The sequence below is a fragment of the Ipomoea nil genome, unplaced genomic scaffold (genome assembly GCF_001879475.1).
Source record: "Ipomoea nil cultivar Tokyo-kokei standard unplaced genomic scaffold, Asagao_1.1 scaffold2780, whole genome shotgun sequence".
Taxonomy (NCBI): Eukaryota; Viridiplantae; Streptophyta; class Magnoliopsida; order Solanales; family Convolvulaceae; genus Ipomoea; species Ipomoea nil.
The window spans coordinates 56,444-75,406 of NW_017619208.1; the positions used below are offsets into that span (position 1 = coordinate 56,444).

At 35.6% G+C, this 18,963-nt stretch overlaps 1 protein-coding gene and 1 non-coding gene across 8 annotated transcripts; one reads left to right on the forward strand and one right to left on the reverse strand.

Moving 5' to 3' along the window:
• Window positions 1–1,955: 1,955 nt before the first annotated feature.
• TRNAQ-UUG lies at window positions 1,956–2,027 on the forward strand. Its single transcript has one exon. It is a non-coding gene; the product is annotated as a tRNA-Gln (tRNA).
• Window positions 2,028–8,347: 6,320 nt separating this feature from the next.
• On the reverse strand, window positions 8,348–15,121 carry LOC109157408 (protein HAPLESS 2). Of its 7 annotated transcripts, none has more exons than XM_019305313.1 (19): window positions 14,880–15,117; window positions 14,441–14,493; window positions 14,147–14,352; window positions 13,915–14,055; window positions 13,734–13,822; window positions 13,543–13,582; window positions 12,972–13,029; window positions 12,797–12,857; window positions 12,432–12,510; window positions 11,942–12,076; window positions 11,495–11,689; window positions 11,124–11,204; window positions 10,946–11,046; window positions 10,739–10,856; window positions 10,544–10,576; window positions 10,337–10,430; window positions 10,056–10,257; window positions 9,835–9,935; window positions 8,348–8,932 (listed from the first exon to the last, which is right to left on the reverse strand). In XM_019305313.1, the coding sequence occupies exons 3-19, from the start codon at window positions 14,321–14,323 to the stop codon at window positions 8,535–8,537; spliced, it is 2,103 nt and encodes a 700-aa protein (XP_019160858.1). In that variant the 5' UTR covers window positions 14,324–14,352; window positions 14,441–14,493; window positions 14,880–15,117; the 3' UTR covers window positions 8,348–8,534. The 7 variants fall into 7 exon arrangements, with proteins under 7 accessions (XP_019160858.1, XP_019160863.1, XP_019160860.1 ...); XM_019305318.1 differs by lacking the exon at window positions 14,441–14,493 and having other exon boundaries at window positions 14,147–14,236; window positions 14,880–14,907; window positions 15,058–15,095; XM_019305315.1 differs by lacking the exon at window positions 14,441–14,493 and having other exon boundaries at window positions 11,175–11,204.
• Between the last annotated feature and the right edge of the window lie 3,842 nt (window positions 15,122–18,963).

The following is an 18,963-nucleotide window of genomic DNA, read 5'->3' on the forward strand; positions in this document are numbered from 1 at the left end:
TTAAAAAAAAACATTTGAAAAATAAAATAGCTATTTAAAATATGAAACGATGCAATATTAATTAAATTTTTGGCTTTACAATGAAAGTATATTTGATATGATTTTGTTATTTATGGTGCTTCTTGCGATTACAATATTAATTAAATTTTTGATGAAAGCCTATTCGATATCCGAAACAGTGCAATTAATGCAACCTCTACATATAATTTTTCTCCTATAAAACACCCCAGATCAAATCCATATGAGCGTAAACTGCAGCAATTTGTCCTACCATTTGTGTATTTTCATGGACATGGCGGCGGAGGAGACAAAAGACAGTAGAATGTAGAGGAGGCTCTAACAATCACACCTACCAAAAAAAAAAAAGAGTAAACAAAAGAGAAGAATCATGGAAAGTAGTAGAAAAATGGAGCCAAACATTAAGGAACCCCCTTCTACAGGTAGAGATTGTGGAGTGTACTTTTCTATCTTCTCAAATGCTTCAAAGAAAGGGCAAGCGAGAATGGATGAAGAAAACAAATGTTGCGGGCCGTGGGTCAATTATTGGACTTCAGAATTTAAAAAAAAAAAAAAATCATTTGAGCCATAAATAAAAATTTAAATATATAAATGTATATATCATATGGGTCTTTAAATATTTTTTTTGGATTTCTAAACTTAGAACTTTTAAAAGAAAAAAAAAATCCATTTGAATTATCTCCACAAAACAAGTGGTCTTGGGATTATAGAATGACATTTGAGTTTATGGAATGACATGTGCATAAAAAATATATTATATAATCATATAAAAAATGTGTTCAATTAAATTTTAAATTTACTCATACAAAATTTGAAATTTGCTTTCTAAATGTAATTATCTCAGTTATTATTCGTATTGTGAAAATTATAATATAGATGAAATACAATTAAGAATAAATCAATGTAATTATGTAAATTCTCTCTATAAGTTTATTTGAATATGCACATAATTAGAGATTATATTAACCGTACAAAATTTTAATTTTAATTTTAATTGTAATTTTGTATTCTATAAAAACAATAAATACTTGACCAATGGAAGCTCAAAAATATTATTATATTAAATAATTTAAAATATTTTTATTTTTTGTATTTTTTATTTATATTTATAATAACACAATTTTTTTTCCGTGCTACGCGCGAGTGAATTACTAGTTATTTTACTATAACTAAAAGGATAATAATTAAGAATGAAGTATTTTCCTCTTTCGTTGTCTCCACATTCTCGTCAGTTGATATCAGCAGCTTGTAGTTTAAGTAAGAGGTCTCATGGTTTAATGGTTAGGACATTGGACTTTGAATCTAATAACTTGAGTTCAAATCTTGGTTTACTTGTATTATTTTATTGTTTCGATTTGTCAGTACAGGTTTAGCTCAATGGTTCAGTCTAAGCAAGAGGTCCCATGGTCGAGTGGTTAGGACATTTGTAGCTTGTAGTCTAAGCAAGAGGTCTAGTGGTTAGGACATTGGACTCTGAATCTGATTTGTCAGTACGAGTTTAGCAGCTCAATGGTCCAATAGACATTATATTATTTGGAAAAAAAGACCATAGTTCTTGTCATTCTCGTCAGTTGATATCAGTAGCTTGTAATTTAAATAAGAGGTCTCATGGTCTAGTGGTTAGGACATTGGACTCTGAATCCAGTAACTCGAGTTTAAATCTTGGTGGGACCTGCCATTTTATAGTTTCGATTTGTCCGTACGGATTTAGCTCAATGGTTTAGTAGATATTATTTGAAAAGAAAAAAAAAAACCATGGTTCTTGTCATTCTCGTCAGTTGATATCAGCAGCTTGTAGTCTAGTGGTTAGAACATATCTAGTTTTGATTTGATTGTCCAGACATTATTTGAAAAAAAAAAAAAAAAAAAAAAAAAAAAGGACCATGGTTCTCGTCATTCTCGTTAGTTGATATCAGCAGCTTGTATTATAAGTAAGAGGTCTCATGGTCTAGTGGTTAGGACATTGGACTTTGAATCCAATAACCCATGTTCAAATCTTGGTGGGACCTTGTATTTTATATTTTCGATTTGTTCGTACGGGTTTAGCTCAATGGTTCAGTAGACATTATTTGTAAGAAAAGACCATGGTTCTAACTTGTGTGTGGGAACAACAATGTACATTATGTTTTAAAATAATATAAAAACTGTATGTTGAAGGTGAGCGCGTGAAAAAATAAAATTAAGCAAAACGATGTCGTTTTTTTACCGTGGTCCAACAGCTGTTTGGACCACGGTCCACGCAATAACTATTGTGTGGGAACATGGCATGCCTCAATTTTCAGAGGACTCAATATTTATTTTTTAACACTACTAAGTAGTTTTAAGATGTTTTTTTTTTTTAATTTTATTTTTCTGTTTGTTTGGACTTTTGAGATAGTAGGTTAGTACGATTTTTATGATTGGTTTTAAAAATTGCACTTATACTTTTTTGTAGTGTCTTATTTATTTACAAGAACGAGATCACAAAAATCTAAAAAATGGCTTGGTGGAAATTATGCTCAAAGTTGACAGATCGCCTTGTGCGCAGGGGCGGAGCCACCCCTACCCCAAGGGGGCCCTGACCCCCCACCCCACCCCACCTCCATTTTAATAAATATATAGGTATATATTATTATAATATGGATAAATTATACTTTTGGCCCCCCTCCTAATTTTTTTTTAAAAAAATAATCTATTATGTATATATTTTTTTTGGTGATAGCCACACATTGTGGTCCGAATCTTTCTCTGTCCGTTTAACGGTCCAAGTCCACCCGGTCCGCTTCGGGAGGCACAGAAACTGGCCCAAAGGGAATCGTCACTTGTGGGAATCGAACCCAGGTTATCCCAGAATTCTCCCCCACAAAGAGAGCTCATTTGCCACTTGAGCTACCCTATTGGGTTATTATGTATATATTAAATGAACTCGAAAGTTACACTTTTTGTCCCTAAGTTATGAGATAATTGTAGAATTCGTCCATAATTGTTGTTCGTGTTCACTTTTCGTCTCTAAACTATAATTAACGTTGCAAATTTCGTCCTTTAAATGACATGTTGTGGTCACTCTTCCTTTCTAAGCTATACTTCGTTCTTAATGTTTTGTTAGTAAAGGGACGAAATTTGCAACATCAATTATGAAGTATATTTTAGGGACGAAAAGTAAGCATGACTAATAATTATGAATTTTTCAATTACCCTATAACTTAGTGGTTAAAAGTGTAGTTTTTCCTATTTTTTTACTATTGTATAATTTTTGTGTTATGTAAAAAAAATTCAAAAGTAATGTTTGACAATCTTAACGATCGTACTCATATAATTATATATTTCATATATTATTGTACATAGTATAATTAAAAATAATTATCAATAATAATTGGCACAATCATATATGGTATATATATAATAATATTGTGTGGTTGGTACTAATATCGACTAAGATAATAAATTTCTTCTATAAATTTAGCCCCCCCAACCCCAGCTTTCTGGCTCTGCCACTGCTTGTGCGCACCGGCATTTGGCCATGTCTGCTCAGTCATCGTGTTTTATATACTTCGAAATGCTCTGTCGGACTGGAATGTGGGGACCCTTAGAGTTGGGGATTCAACATTTCAACCTTTTTGGGAGAAGCTTGTAGTTTAAGCTTTCGATCTTGGCATTTAGTAGAGCAGTCGAGTCTGCCATTTGTGTTGTCTGGAAGAGAAAGGAGAGTTTGGGAAGGAATTGGCTTCCCTGATGGTTCAAGAATGGGGGGAAGCATACATACATGGATTACACTTCTCCCAAATTATAATGGACTGCTTCTTAAACACATTTTGAAATTTCGACCGTGGAATGTCAATCTGACATGTTAGAACATTTGAACTATCCATGTGAATCTAATAGTTGCATGTTCAGATAATCTGAAATTTGATGCTTTTTTTCCTGAGTCTGTGCCCCTGCCATGCATTTAACCATGAAGTAGGCAAGAGATTATAGCTACTTGATTATGTTTTTTGACTAGAAACCCACAACAATTATCCGACTACCCGAGGGTGTGCGATGATTAGACCCCGCCTTGTGATTCTAGTCAATAAAGGATCACAATAAGATAAACCAGCCTGGATTGCCCATAGCTGACGTGCTCAAACCAAGAACCGAATTGCGGCCATAACCCGCAAAGGACCAAACAAAGAAGGCCAATAGGCCGCTCCCACTAGAAGTCGAATTTGGTTGGGGTTGCCTCTAAAAACATATATTTTAATTTTTAAATGGCCTTGTGGCCTAGTGGAATGAAATCTCCCAAATGGGAGGTCATGGGTTCGAGCTCTAGTGGGACAAGTTGAGACAGTAGATATGATTATATGAACAGATACTACATTGTAACAAAGTGAGTAGTACTAAAAAGAAAACAGTGTACCTATGGTTAAGCTGTTTCCAAAATTAGACAAGGGATCAAATAAAGGTCCTTCACTATTTATTAACGATGAAGCTTAGAATATCTGACGTTGTCATTAACAAAGACTGTTACAAGAATAATATAGTTCCCAAAATTAGACAATTATATTCACTAAACAGAGATACAAGGGATCAAATAACGGTCCTTCACTATTTATTAACAATGAGGCTTAAAATATCTGAGGTTGTCATTAACAATTATATTCACTAAACAGAGATACAAGGGATCAAATAACGGTCCTTCACTATTTATTAACGATGAGGCTTAAAATATCTGAGGTTGTCATTAACAAAGACTGTTACAAGAATAATATAGAAAACGCAGAACTAGAATTTTAGTAGAGTACAAATATAATAGTCCTAACAGTCCCCCCAGTTTTAGTAGAGTACAAATATAATAGTCCTAACAGTCCCCCCTCAAGCACAGGGTTGTTAGCAACATTGAGCTTGCCCCTTAGGAAACCAAACCGCACAAAAGGCAGCGCCTTGGTGAATATATTGTTAGAAATAATTATTTCCTAACAATGATTTATATAATAAAGGTTGTAATTCCATAAGGTACTCACGTTGATGATTAGTGATGTGTAAATGCGGAATTACTGGGTGAAATTCCCTCCCTCTCATTCTGTTAAAATTTAAGTTTATAAGAGTTAAAAGATGTATAATGGATAAGGTTATGGGTTTCACAATCCTAAAGGGATTTCTATTCCTAAAGGAGGTCACATTCCTAAAGGGATTTCTATTCCTAAAGGAGGTTCCCCATTCCTCTTGAAAGAGGGTTTCTCATCACATCTATAAATACCCAGGAAAACTCTAGGGATCCAAAACGGTTTCAAATCTCTAAGTTTTCTAGTCTCCGTATCATCAGGAGGTGAATAAGGTATACGGATCAGAGAGGTGAAGCATTATATTCTTGATTCATTCGATTTAGAGATTACATCTTCAATGGAACCAAGTAAGTCATATCTTTCCTATTTAATTAAAAGTCCATTATCATGAACATTGTTTAGTTGATTGATTTGATTTACATGCGATCATTGTTAATTGTGCTTCCGCATTTAAGTTATAGCGCATAAAGGATCATTTAACATATATTAGCCAACTAATCCTTAGTGGAGATAAAATAAACATGCAGCTCCTTCTTGGACACCTTGTCACGAACAAAAGTCTATCTCCACATGCTTCGTCCTCGCATGAAACACAGGATTGTCACACAAATAAGTGGCACCCAAGTTATCACACCACAACTTGAACGTAGACGTTGGAGGCAAACCAATTTCCCTCAACAGCGAAACCAGCGAAGTCACCTCTGCAGACACATCAACCAATGCCTTGTAATCAGCCTCAGTAGAAAACCAAGCCCCTGTACGTTGCTTCCGACACGTCCACAATATCAAATTATTACCCAGGTGCACCGCAAAACCGCTAGTAAACTTGCGGTCATGCAGATTGCCAGCCTAATCTGAATTCGAAAAAGCATGAATATCAGCAGACATAGACTTCTTAATATGCAAACCAAAACCAAGAGTGTCTTTCACATAACGCAAAACACGCTTCAACATACTCCAATCAGCCGTGGTTGGCGCATGCATATGTTGACATAACTTATTAACAGCAAAAGATAAGTCAGGACGAGTTACCGTAAGATACTGAAGAGCACTAGCCAAACAGCAATACTGAGTAGGTTAAGCATATGGAACCGGAGTAGAATCATCAGACCTGGCAAGGGAAACCGGAGTAGAAATAGGCTTACAGTCAACCATAACAGCGCGCTTAAGAATATCCTTCATGTACCGCTGCTGAGAAAGAAGCATTCCACTAGAAATATGTATTATTAATTTATTATATACAGCCGGCCATATGCACACAAAATATGTAAGACTAAGATTACTGAAAATGCAATTCTAAAGGCCTTACCAATCACCTGGAAACCGAAGACAATGAGCAGTGTTTGCCTTCCCTTTTGTCATCTTGTCAACTACTTCACCAAAAATATAAAACAAGTCAATGAACTGTTGTACAAGTACAAGCATAGGATGCAATTCAATCTGTTTGCAAAGATCAATGATGTTAAAGAATTGAAATCCTAAACTTACAAAAGTTTCCACATGAAGAAGGAATCCTACGCTGGCCACCACAAGGGCAATAGATAGGCTGTAAAGACAGTATTGAAGAAGAACAAGATAAATTTGTATGAGAATTCAAGGAAGCTACACTTTGATACAGAATTTAGTAAAAGAGCCTTCTACCAGCACTACTAGATGATGTAATTATGTAACAATCCCCAAAGATGGTGCAAGCAGCAAGAGCTCAGACTAGGAATATGATTGCCAATAATCGTCTTTAATTTACAGAATAGTGTTTTCTATCTCAATGTAACTTTATGCATGTTTATGTACCAATCACATTGAAATATTTTCATTACAGATATGAGATATATGATAGTTAATACGGAATACTAAAGTTAACTAAAGATAGATGCATATTAATATGTGATGTGATACACTAGTTGGGCTCTGTGAAGTTGTGTTCTTTTATTTTCTTTTTTATTTTTTTCCAGCAGAACACTAAAGAAAAGGAACATAGTGCAGCAATTACACTTAAAATGGTAAGTTTTTAGACATGTTTCATTTGCAGATGAACAATAGTAAAATGTACACTGAACATCAATATTAAGTGCACTTAACGTTATAACTTGTTGCACATAACGTTATAATTAATTGTACCTAGGTGCACAAATGTTAACAAGGTAAATTACTTGCACTTGTAAGTGAAAATATGTGCACTTATAAGTGATTTTACTTACACCTTCTACTTGTAAAGGTGCACAAATTACTTGCATTTATAACACAATTACTTGCACCAAAGTTCGAGTTATTTACAAAAATGTCACCGCGTCGTTTTTTTAAAACTACATCTGATTCGTTAATCTGGACACGTGGACGGCTGTAAGTGATTCTTAATTCTCTCCTGGTTGCATTAATTAAAATGTGCCCCTATAATATATATATATATATATATATATATATATATATATATATATATATATATATATATATATATGAATGATGGATCACCATTTAAGAAAGCTGTTTTAACATGATGGATTTCAAATTTGTATATAGAAGTCAAATCAAGTAGTTGTCCTGGCAACTGGTGCATAATTGTCGAAAGAGTTCTATTATATATACGTCCAAATTCTACTACCTCACTTTACTCCATGACATAATAAACAAAGATTGATTATTTTCATCATGTGGGTCTCAGGGAATGTATCTACATCAAGAATTTGTGAAAGAGAGTAAAAATTGAGAATAAGAAATAGGAATGCGTGTAGTATTTTCCTTGTCAAAATAGTTAATGCATTCTTTTTGTGTAAAGCCCTAGCTAACAACCTTACTTTGAACTATCAATGGTTCTGTCTACTTTAATTTCTTTTTGAAGATCAATTTACAGCGGATTGTTTTGGAACCTGGTTGAAGATCTACGAAGTTTAAGTATTATTACTCACGATAGATGTCATTTCCTCTTCTGTCACTTCTTTCCAAAAGTTTGTATCCTTAGATTTCATTGCTTCATCATATGTGAGAAGATCCAACTCAATGTGCTGCGTAATTGCAGTTTGCTTTAGGTGTGAGTGTCTAGTATCTTCTACTAGAGTACTAGGTGCATAGTGAAGTTTTTTTTTTTTTTTTTTGAAAGCAGGTGCATAATTTTTTCACAAATTTTTAGGAGCCATGTAAGAGAGGAGGGAAGAAAAAGGGGGAAAATAATTGAGGGAATATATGAATAATTCAAGGAAAAAAAAATAGAGCATATAATTTAAGAAGAAAAAATGTCATTTTCCCTATATCTAATGTACACCAAATGTTATAAACTTCATTCCACTACTACTATGTTTCAACAAGCATAATCGTGATAAAGTAATTACCTCACAATTAATAACTTATCTATCATCTAAACATTAGATGTGATTATTTATAAACTTAACAACTCCAAATAATCACACAAACGTTAGATCATATGTACATAAACTATAAACTATGAATATTAATTTCTCTATAAATTTTCCTAAGAATTCATCCAAATTTTTCCTCCTCTCATCATACCTGAGAGATGAATGTGTATGATGAGCTAGCAACAGCACCTTTGTTGTGGTGTTGTCTTGGGTGAACTTGCTTCTTGATCCCTGATGAACCACCTTTGGCTCTGCGGTGGCGGCTGCCTTTGTGAACGTGATGAAGGTAATAGCGGTAATCAGCTTCGCCAGATGGATGGTGAGTAGATGTTCTCCTTTGGTGCTTATGATGATGATGATGATGATGTCTTGTTTCATGGTGCTTATGGTGGTGTCTCTTTAAGTGAAGTTTTAGCTGATGAGGATTGGAATGGTGCATCAATGAACTCCTGCTCCCTTTAGGGACTGAAAAGTGATCTTCCCACCAGTCATATATAGGATCAAATATCCCTTTCTGATGCAGAAGCCAAACAAGCACAACCACTGCATTTCAGAAAATGCAAATTGGATTCAGAATGTATAGATATAGTTAATTCCAGAGTTAATTATATCTGAAGTCCTCCAAGTATAGTTTAACCCGTGGCTCTTCAACTTTCAAATTTTAATCAACTGAGATCCTTTCAAAAGGGTCACGACTGGTTAAAATTTGAAAGTTGAAAAAACATAACAAGTTAAAATTTGAAAGTTGAAGAACTACGGGTAGTTAACTTGAAAGTTGAAGAACTACGGGTAGTTAACTTGAAAGTTGAAGGACCACTAGTGGTCAACTTGAAAGTTTAGAACTTGGCAAACCACTATTCTCGGAGAACCCCATATGACATTAACTCGTAATTCCAAGAATAGTCTCTTGACTACTGATAATTACTAATTTTTATCCTCGACTTTCAATTAAATGATCCCTTGGCTATTGACATTTACCAATTTTTTCATCGCCTTTCAACTTGACCATAAATGGACACTTGACTATTGATTTCGTTCCAGATTTGGTCCTTAAAATATCCATTTAGAGAACAAAAAATTTTAGGGTAATAATGTAAAGATTAGCTACCAGAATTGCCTCTTCATATTTGCATATTTAAAGGTGATGAAACAAATAATATAATCACCTCAAAATTTGTTACATCCTTACCTGTAAATTCAAGGGTTACTAAATTAATATTTAACCGAAGGACCAAATCTGGAACAAAACCTATAGTCAAAGGACCATTTAATGTCAAATTAAAAGTCGAGGATGAAAATTGGTAAAGATCAATAGTAAAAGGACTACTTTATAGAAAGTCGAAAATAAAAATTGATAAATGTTAATAGTTGAGGCCTTGAGGGACTATTCTTGAAATTAACTCTTCTTTTCCGGGAAAAACAAGTAGAGTGAATAAGCAACGTACAAGTTGGAAAGATTGCTGCGAATAGAGCAACCAAAACTATCCAATTCATACAAATGTACTGCACATGACAGCCCACATCAAAAATCCCAGAGCAGTTCCTTCTGCCCAGGCAAGAATCGGATTGAAGAGTTAAAACTTGCCTAATCATATCCATTAATTCGAATAATTTCTCTTCGCGCAATGTCAATCCTTGGAAACTATCATGAACACAAGGCACGTACCTGCAGCTTTCTCCTGTGAGAAAATCCACCAAACCTTCCCACAACTTGTTCCACAATTCTTCGATTGTTTCAAAGAAACCATGTATGCTTGTCTTGGGGGGTTGGAATGGTATCTGTGATCCGTTATCAAAAACAGTAGCAGTTGTTGTGAATTGACACTCTGCTCGATCAACTTCACCAAAATCAGAGTCTTTAAGTATAGCTGCGAACAAGAGTAATCAGCATCGAGAACTCAATGATTTAATAAACAAAACTCCTTCACTAATGTATAGTACGTGTACCAGAACAGAAATAATTTGCAGCTTGATCACTTGATGGGTTCAACTTGAATGCTCGAGTAACAAGTTCATTTGGCTTCATTATGTAAAATTGTTCCTGAAAACAATGAAATATGTAAAATTATACTTTTATTGTTCCATGTAGATCATCGACTCGTGGTTTGCTGATGGATAAAAACTTCCATTAAAATAATGAAACAAAACTGCAACCTCCATTAGGCTGACACCACCTGAGCAATCAAACTGCAATAAAATAAAATAAAGAGAATATTAAACAGTTCAATTGCAAAAGATTCACAATATAAGTATGGTCTATACATTTTGGTAGTGTTAAAGCTTAAATTGATGTCTGATGAAAGGCAATACCAAAATCTCTAACTGGAAGAAGATAAACTACTTGTTTACCGTCAGGCTGTAGGACGCTTCTACTTCACCAATATTTTTAGTTGTGATTTTTGCCGTCCCTAATTGAGTAAGTGCTTCAAAAGTCGGAACAATAATGTCCACAATTTTTCCCGGGCTCCTGAAGAAAGAACGTACAGAAGAGAAGCCCTAATGTGGTTCAAAGTAAACTGCAATTTATGACAAAATTCTACTTTACACGCAACTAACCTTTGATAGACATACTCTATATCATCTGCACTCAGTTCTATTAAGAGATTGGTATTCAGAACTTCAGTGATTCCTATGGAAAATGCATGAATTCCAGCATTCTGTAACACACATAATTATTAAAATGCAATAGAAATAAATTATTTTAACTATAAAATCAAATGTTATGAATCATAACTGGATGTTGGTTGATCCTCTCAAACCTTCCTTGCACACAATACAGTGGTACCTGGTTTCTGGCGATTCGGTTCTGATCTGCCTGATAGATGCAATAGATTGCTCTAAGATAAAAAGACATGGGGGAGGGGTTGTTGCTTCCCAACATTCTTGGATGTTAAGAGTCTCACATTAAAAAAATAAGAGAATATATGAGTTTATAAGACCATGGGTTAGACTAGCTAATTGATTGGATTCAATCTTTTAGTGTGGTTTGACCCCTGTTTGGTCCAAGCTTTCGTTTCAGGGGGAGGGTCCAATCCCAAGCCCGCTTGTTCGAATGGCCTTGGCCCAATCTTAGATTACAACATTGGACAAAAAAAAATTACTTACATCCCAAAAGTTCCATAGTTGATTATGCAGGCAACTCCAAAATGGTGCTGAGCAAAAATCAGGCTGTGAATTGAAGGCATCATAACCAACACCAATTTTGTTACACTCAAGACCATCTAGCGTAAACCTAACTCGTTCAAGCAGCATCCACGTGGAGAAATTGCTGCCTAGATTTTGTGGTTGACCTGCACCACCCTTTAACAACGGGAAGTTTGCAGCAAGAACAAGATCAACAGCAAATATATACAAAAACCACAAGAGAAAAGAATAAAAATGTTCCAATTATAAATAGCAACAAAGAAGATGAATTGAACAGGAGACTCCCCAAATGTAGAAACTTTATAATATAACAGATCCATAATTGTGGTCATAGAACATTGGACAAAATCTGCAGGTAAAGTGGTGCTGCAAAAGTTACTAAGTGAGATTAATGAGAAGAAGCAATACCTGTCTAGGGATAACAAGGTAGTAATCCTCAAAAGATGGAATATCTGTATACCCAACATAGTCTCCAACAAGATTTACTCGTAAAAAATTATCATTGGATGCAGCAGTCCTATTACCAGGACCCACAGTCACTTCCTGATTCAAGAAAAAGAGGGGAGAATGAATAAGGTCATGAAAGACATGAATACAACCTAGATCATAGTCCATTGCTAGAAAACATTATTAATTTCATCAATTTTAAGTTGGGATGGCTATAATCCTAGGATGATCAATTCAAAGTATTCAAGGCATCAAAGATCAATCCTCTTTCCTCTTCTTCACTTCTCATGCTGTCTTATTTTGATAACTATTAATACTTTAAACAAATGTTAAGAACCGAAGCTTCAAAATTGCCAAGGATGAAAATAAAAACATTACAAATACCAGGAAATTCAAGCAAAACTATAAAATCAAGTACAGTGAAGATTTTCAGAAGATTCAGATTACATACTGATACTTGGGATCTCGTCTTGACTTCAATTCTAATACTAAATCCAACTGAGCGATGCCCAATGCCAAACACATGGAACCTAAGTGTAAAAAGAAAATTATGCATAACATTCGGCTTTCATTTATTTGCTTATATATATGAATTACTGCACCACATATATAAAACAATATTGGGAGGCAGAACTGGATGCTAAAAAGAAAAGGCAATGATTAAGTGATTAACATTAAATGCAAACAAAGAATCTCATCTGATTGAAGTAGACCTTTTGCATACAAAATATGTATTATTAATTTATTATATACAGCCATCTGCACACAAAATATGTAAGACTAAGATTACTGAAAATGCAATTCTAAAGGCCTTACCAATCACCTGGAAACCGAAGACAATGAGCAGTGTTTGCCTTCCCTTTTGTCATCTTGTCAACTAATTCACCAAAAATATAAAACAAGTCAATGAACTGTTTTACAAGTACAACCATAGGATGCAATCTGTTTGCAAAGATCAATGATGTTAGAAGAATTGAAATCCTAAACTTACAAAAGTTTCCACATGAAGAAGGAATCCTACGCTGGCCACCACAAGGGCAACAGATAGGCTGTAAAGACAGTATTGAAGAAGAACAAGATAAATTTGTATGAGAATTCAAGGACGCTACACTTTCATACAGAATTTAGTAAAAGAACCTTCTACCAGCACTACTACATGATGTAATTATGTAACAATCCCCAAAGATGGTGCAAGCAGCAAGAACTCAGACTAGGAATATGATTGCCAATAATCGTCTTTACAGAACAGTGTTTTCTATCTCAAGTAAAAGAGTAACTTTATGCTTGTTTATATGACAGTCACATTGAAATATTTTCATTACAGATATGAGATATATGATAGTTAATACGGAATACTAAAGTTAACTAAAGATAGATGCATATTAATATGTGATGTGATACACTAGTTGGGCTCTGTGAAGTTGTGTTCTTTTATTTTTCTTTTTTTTTTTTCCAGCAGAACACTAAAGAAAAGGAACATAGTGCAGCAATTACACTTAAAATGGTAAGTTTTTAGACATTTTTCATTTGCAGATGAACAATAGTAAGAAATCTTCATCTACCTGAGTGTGGTCAATAACATTCCCATTCTCGTCTTTCAACCTATGTAGATCAAGAAATTATATACAGTAGGGAAAGAATAAAACTTTTAGATAAAAAAAAAATAATAAGAAAACAATTTGTAGTTTTCAGAACTATTTGATGGGGCATCACACAAAGAAGTATGTTTATACCATCAATAAACAGAACTTGCCTTTCACATATCCGGACAACATCTGAACCGGCATTACGCTTACACTTTCTTGTCTTAACATACAACTCTTCTGGTTTGTAAGCAACGTCCTGGATGAAAAGTTTACTTTCTTTTAAAATGTTAGACTTAGAATAGGACTGATTAACAATTTCAAACACAAGAGACGCAAAACCTAACATACTCTTATGTATGTCAATTCATACAAAGCATAGGCAGCTGATTTTTGGACAGTAATCACTGGCGGAGACCGAAGGGTTCGCATGTTCGTCGCATCCTCTTCCACTTCTACTATCTCTGCCACCATTGAAGCCTCATTTCCGCTCTGCCCCGGTAACCAAAAACAGAAGAAACTCAAAACTTACATCTGGAGATGAGTATGTACGCGTGCATATATAGCGGAAGAGATTCCTTACGGATTCACTTGGAACGGCTAAGTCGATGACAATCTTGTTAGTGCAATTGAGTTGTTGGTTAGAATCAGAGGCTTTCTCGCATTTTTGGAGCTTTGATTTAGAGATGATTTGAATTGAGTAAACAGATTGCATAGAGAGATAGAATGCAAAGAAGATTGTTAGAGCCAGTGGCTTCATTGTGTAGACAAAGCATCACAGTTTCTTCCCTATGAAGACAAAAAATCTAAGTATTAGTGCCCACACCAAACAATCAAAGCAAAATTATTCCAAGACAATAGTCATCAATGCCAATACCACAACACAGATTTCACTTCTTTTTCAGCATACTTCAGAAACATCTTTAAGTTCTGCACATTTTGATGAGTAAAAATCGATGTTGGTGGAGAAAAACATACTTAAGGAGCACTATGTTATGAACACTGAATTGTATGGTTATGTATATTATATAACAGCAAAACCAGCAATATCTCTGATGATGAGAAGAATCAGTCATATTTCATAAAATACCTACCAATCAAAGCATAAAATGTCCCTTTTAGTAGATTTAAACTTTTAATGGATACACATTACACATACACTGGCAGAGTGGCAGTACACACTGTTTTAACAAGGTTTTATACACTGACAGTATATACAAGCAAAAATTTATACAAACACAGTTTTATACACGGTTCAATATCAATAATTAAACAAAATAAAATAAATTAAAAGGTATTAAAATAAATTTATTTACCTGGCTGGCTAATGGGCAATGGCTATGCTATTGCTGGCCTACGACTTGGAGCTCTGTAATGGAGTCTGAAGACTGGACTACTGGAACAGGAGTGCCGCCTATGGCCGACGTCGCTGCGTCGTCGAGGAATTCCGAAGGGGGTCGGGGGTCGGGGGTCGGGCGTCGTCGCCTACTCTCTCGTCTCTCTGTAACTGCGTCTGCGATTGTAAATTGGGAAGGGAAAATTAAGGATTAAGAATTTACCGCCGGTTTGCGTTTGGTTGATGGAAAATATTTTAGGGAAAATGAAAATGAAATTGAAATGATATGGAAAAGAAATTATAGAAAAGATTAATTACATTGTTTAGTTGGTGAAAAATAAATTTTACAAATATTAATTTTATTATTTGATTGAGTTTGGAAGAGTTAATTATTAAAATGGTTTTTTAACTATAGCAAAAATATCGTCTTGGTTTTCAATTTATTTTTTTGACTAATTCAGTCATTAATTATTCAATTTTTTACCCTTCAATTTTTTACGCATATGGTTCTCTGTCTATTTAGGGGCAATTCGCCATCCAATCTGAGGGCATAATAGTCCTTTCACTTGCCACTTTGAGGGCATTATAGACTAATCTTTCTTTCCCGCTTTTCTACCGTTCACCAGCATAACTTACTCTCTAATTCTCTCTGTGTAACACCCCTAATTTTTAAAACATTTAAAACTTACGAAATAAAGGTGAATCTATCATTAATTCCCCAAACAGAGCATAAGAGTTAGGGTGTTATGCCACATCCAAGCTGAAGAACTTAGATGCACAGGCTAACTAACTAAACAGAATATAATTCGAATTCAATATCCAAAAATACAAGTCAAGGCACGCAGGCCATCTACCAATACTAAAACTATCTAAGCTAAGTCCTTGCATCCATCTAGCGCACTCCGAAACTACTGATCTGTACCTGAAAAACATATAGTGTAACAACCGTCAGCGAATAATGCTGAGTAACTCACTCCCACCTGTTGAGTACAATAAGTATAAGTATAGGAAATCATTTTGAGACTGGAATACATATATAGAACTAAGAAACTCTAACTTTAAAACCAAGATCGGGACTCGAGACCCCACAGCAGGCAGAACACTATAAAACAACATAAAGATACTAGCATAAATCCTAAGATCATAAGACAAGATAATAACAAGACTCAATAATAACAAACAATGTCAACAATAAGACTCAACAACAATCAAACACTGCGAGTAAACCACAGAGAGTACATCCTTCATCCAACCTTATACCAAGTTCCAACCTTTACTCATCTCCATCCTTATATCAGTTCCAACATGTACCTCCAGGCCACCCTTATAATGCCTCTCTTATCCCTCCGGAGCACGCATGCTCCCCACCGACATACCTCCAACAAATCCACCGATCTGATAGCGCCGCAGTACCATTAACACATGATCTGTGCCTATAGCACAATAATCAAGGGGTCATGCATACAAAGACGTAGCATCGCAGCGCTTATAACTTGATCCATGCCTTTAGCAAGCAAATCAAGGGTGGTCTGTGCATATAGCACAATGACCGAGCACTCGTAGTGCTAACCGCCAACAATTCATTTCCACCAATCTCATCACATTTCCCCTGAGGGACAAATCAATCACAACAACCGGTGCACCGCGTTAACTACAACCAACAACATTCAATCAACAACGATAATCAACTCTCAACAATAACAACAGGCCAAGCACAACAACAACAATAACCACGATACACAACTCGTAAAACGGTACTTGGAAACATCACCCGAGACTCATAAACATCAAACGGGGCACAACGGGGTACGAAAAAACACTAAACGGGGTAAAACAACACACCACGCCGCCCGTACCAGCGGGTGGTTGACCACCCGCCGTCCACCCGCCAGCGAGTGGCACTGTACCAGCGGGTACACGGCGGGTAGTTGTCCACCGTCGTCCACCCACTGGTACGGTGGACAGTACCGGCGGGTGGTCAGGTGGGGGTTCGTCCCCCCACCGACCCCCCACTGGTACGATGTTAACTTTGGGATTTTTCCCTCTGGGAATTCATTAATTAAACCCGAGATCAAGTCCAAACACATCCCAAAACATATCAACAACGACGTGGACTCGAACAACAAGAATTAAACCAAGAAACACCACAATTATACCCTAAACACAATCCCTAAACATGCCAAGACTTGAGATTAATCACATAACGGTCCAAGAGCATCAAGAACCTCAATATCATTAAGAAACTTATATGCAAAGCCCTAAAAACAAGCCCCAACCTTGAATCAACACCCGAGCATGCATAAACTCACCCAAGAACGCCAAGAGCATCACAATGACAAGAATTACAATATAAACCCTAAGGACAAGCTCTAAACACAATTAAATACCAGGACATACCAAGACCACACAGGGCCACCAAGAATATCAAGAATAACAATAATCCATATCACAAATTCCTAAGGACAAGCTCTAACAAAGCACCAACACAAAATCATACATTCAATCATTCAATGGAGCCAATCAGTAAAAGATAGCAAGGAAAATAGGTTTTGTAAGACATTGGTTACCTTTTAGCCTTAACTATCCCTTGGCTATTAAGGTTTTTTTCCAAGATTTTCCTTCGATTGATTTTCCTAGGCTTGGTGGTGGGGAACTCCTCTGGCCAGGTTTCTTGGGCGATTCATGACTATGAGAGGTGAAAGGGGTTCTAAATGCTTTCTAATCCCTATTTATAAGTTTAAGAAATCCTATTTGGAATCAGAGTGATAAGGCCCACTTTCTTTATCCTTAACAGGCCTAAGGCTCTAGTTCAGGCAAGGGTTCACGATCCATTGTGGACCACATTAATTAATTAAGGAAATTCTAACCAAATTACACCCCAAAATCCCCAAAATCCTGTAACCTAAATTCACAAAGCACCTAATTCCAGCGACAATATGTGCCTGGGTGGATTGTACGAAGGTCTTTGATGGCTTCAAGCAGCACACCCGGCAGCAAAGGTAAGTCTATTTCTTCTTAAGTTCATACATTTATGTACAATTCGAATGTTTATTTCTGGCAACGTTTATTCTTGTGTACAAGTGTGTTGAGTTGATACATATATTTATGGTGTGTTGTTTTATGTTAAGTGACAGTAAAGTGAGTGTTAGGGACCAGTTGTGAATGTCTTTTTCGAAAGCAAGTGTTGTTGAATGTCTTATCCAAAACTGGGGACCAGTGTGTATTTTTTTGCTTCCCTATTTGTTTACTGTTTCTTTCATTTTACCAAAAACTGGGGACCAGTTTTTTGTTGTTATCGTTTACTTGTTTAATTTTTCTGAAAAAAAGTATGTTGTTTAGTTGGGGACCATCATATGTATCTTTATTGTTGTTATTATATGCTTTCAGCTTTGACCATGTGAAAAGTGAGTTTAATATTTGTGTTTAATCAATTAGGTGGACAGACTTATAAATTCTGTTTGAAGTTAAGATATGGTGGTAGCATAAATCAAAGTAAACCACCTACATACTTGGGAGGGAAATTGAGTACATTTTCTAACATGGACTCGGATGAATGGGGCATAATGACACTTATGGAAAAGGTTGTAGAAATAAGATTTAACAATGATGAAAATCTGAGGTTTTTTACCGTGATTGACAAAGGACTATTTGAGCTTTTCAGTGATTTGGAGACATAGAACTTAGTAAATAATGTGCTTAGACCCAAAGTAGTAGATATTTGGGTTATTCCAGGGGTTACTATGGATGAGGCAGAAGTAGATGGACATCCAGATGAGAATGCAGATGTAGATAGTGATGGGGAAGGAGTTGGGGGTAGTTCAGGTGGGTCTGAGGGAAGTGATTGGGAAGATGGGGATTCTGCAAATGATGAGTTAGAGGAGTTTGAGGATAGTGAATATGAAAATGACAAGGGTGATGATGAAGACTTTGTGGAACATGTGGATTCCCAGGTTGAGTATGGAGGGGTTGCAGTTCCTAAAAATGATGAGGCTGAAAAACAAGCAAACACAATCCAGAATGAGGCTACGTGAAATATTTCAGATGATGAGGGTGGGGGAGGGGTT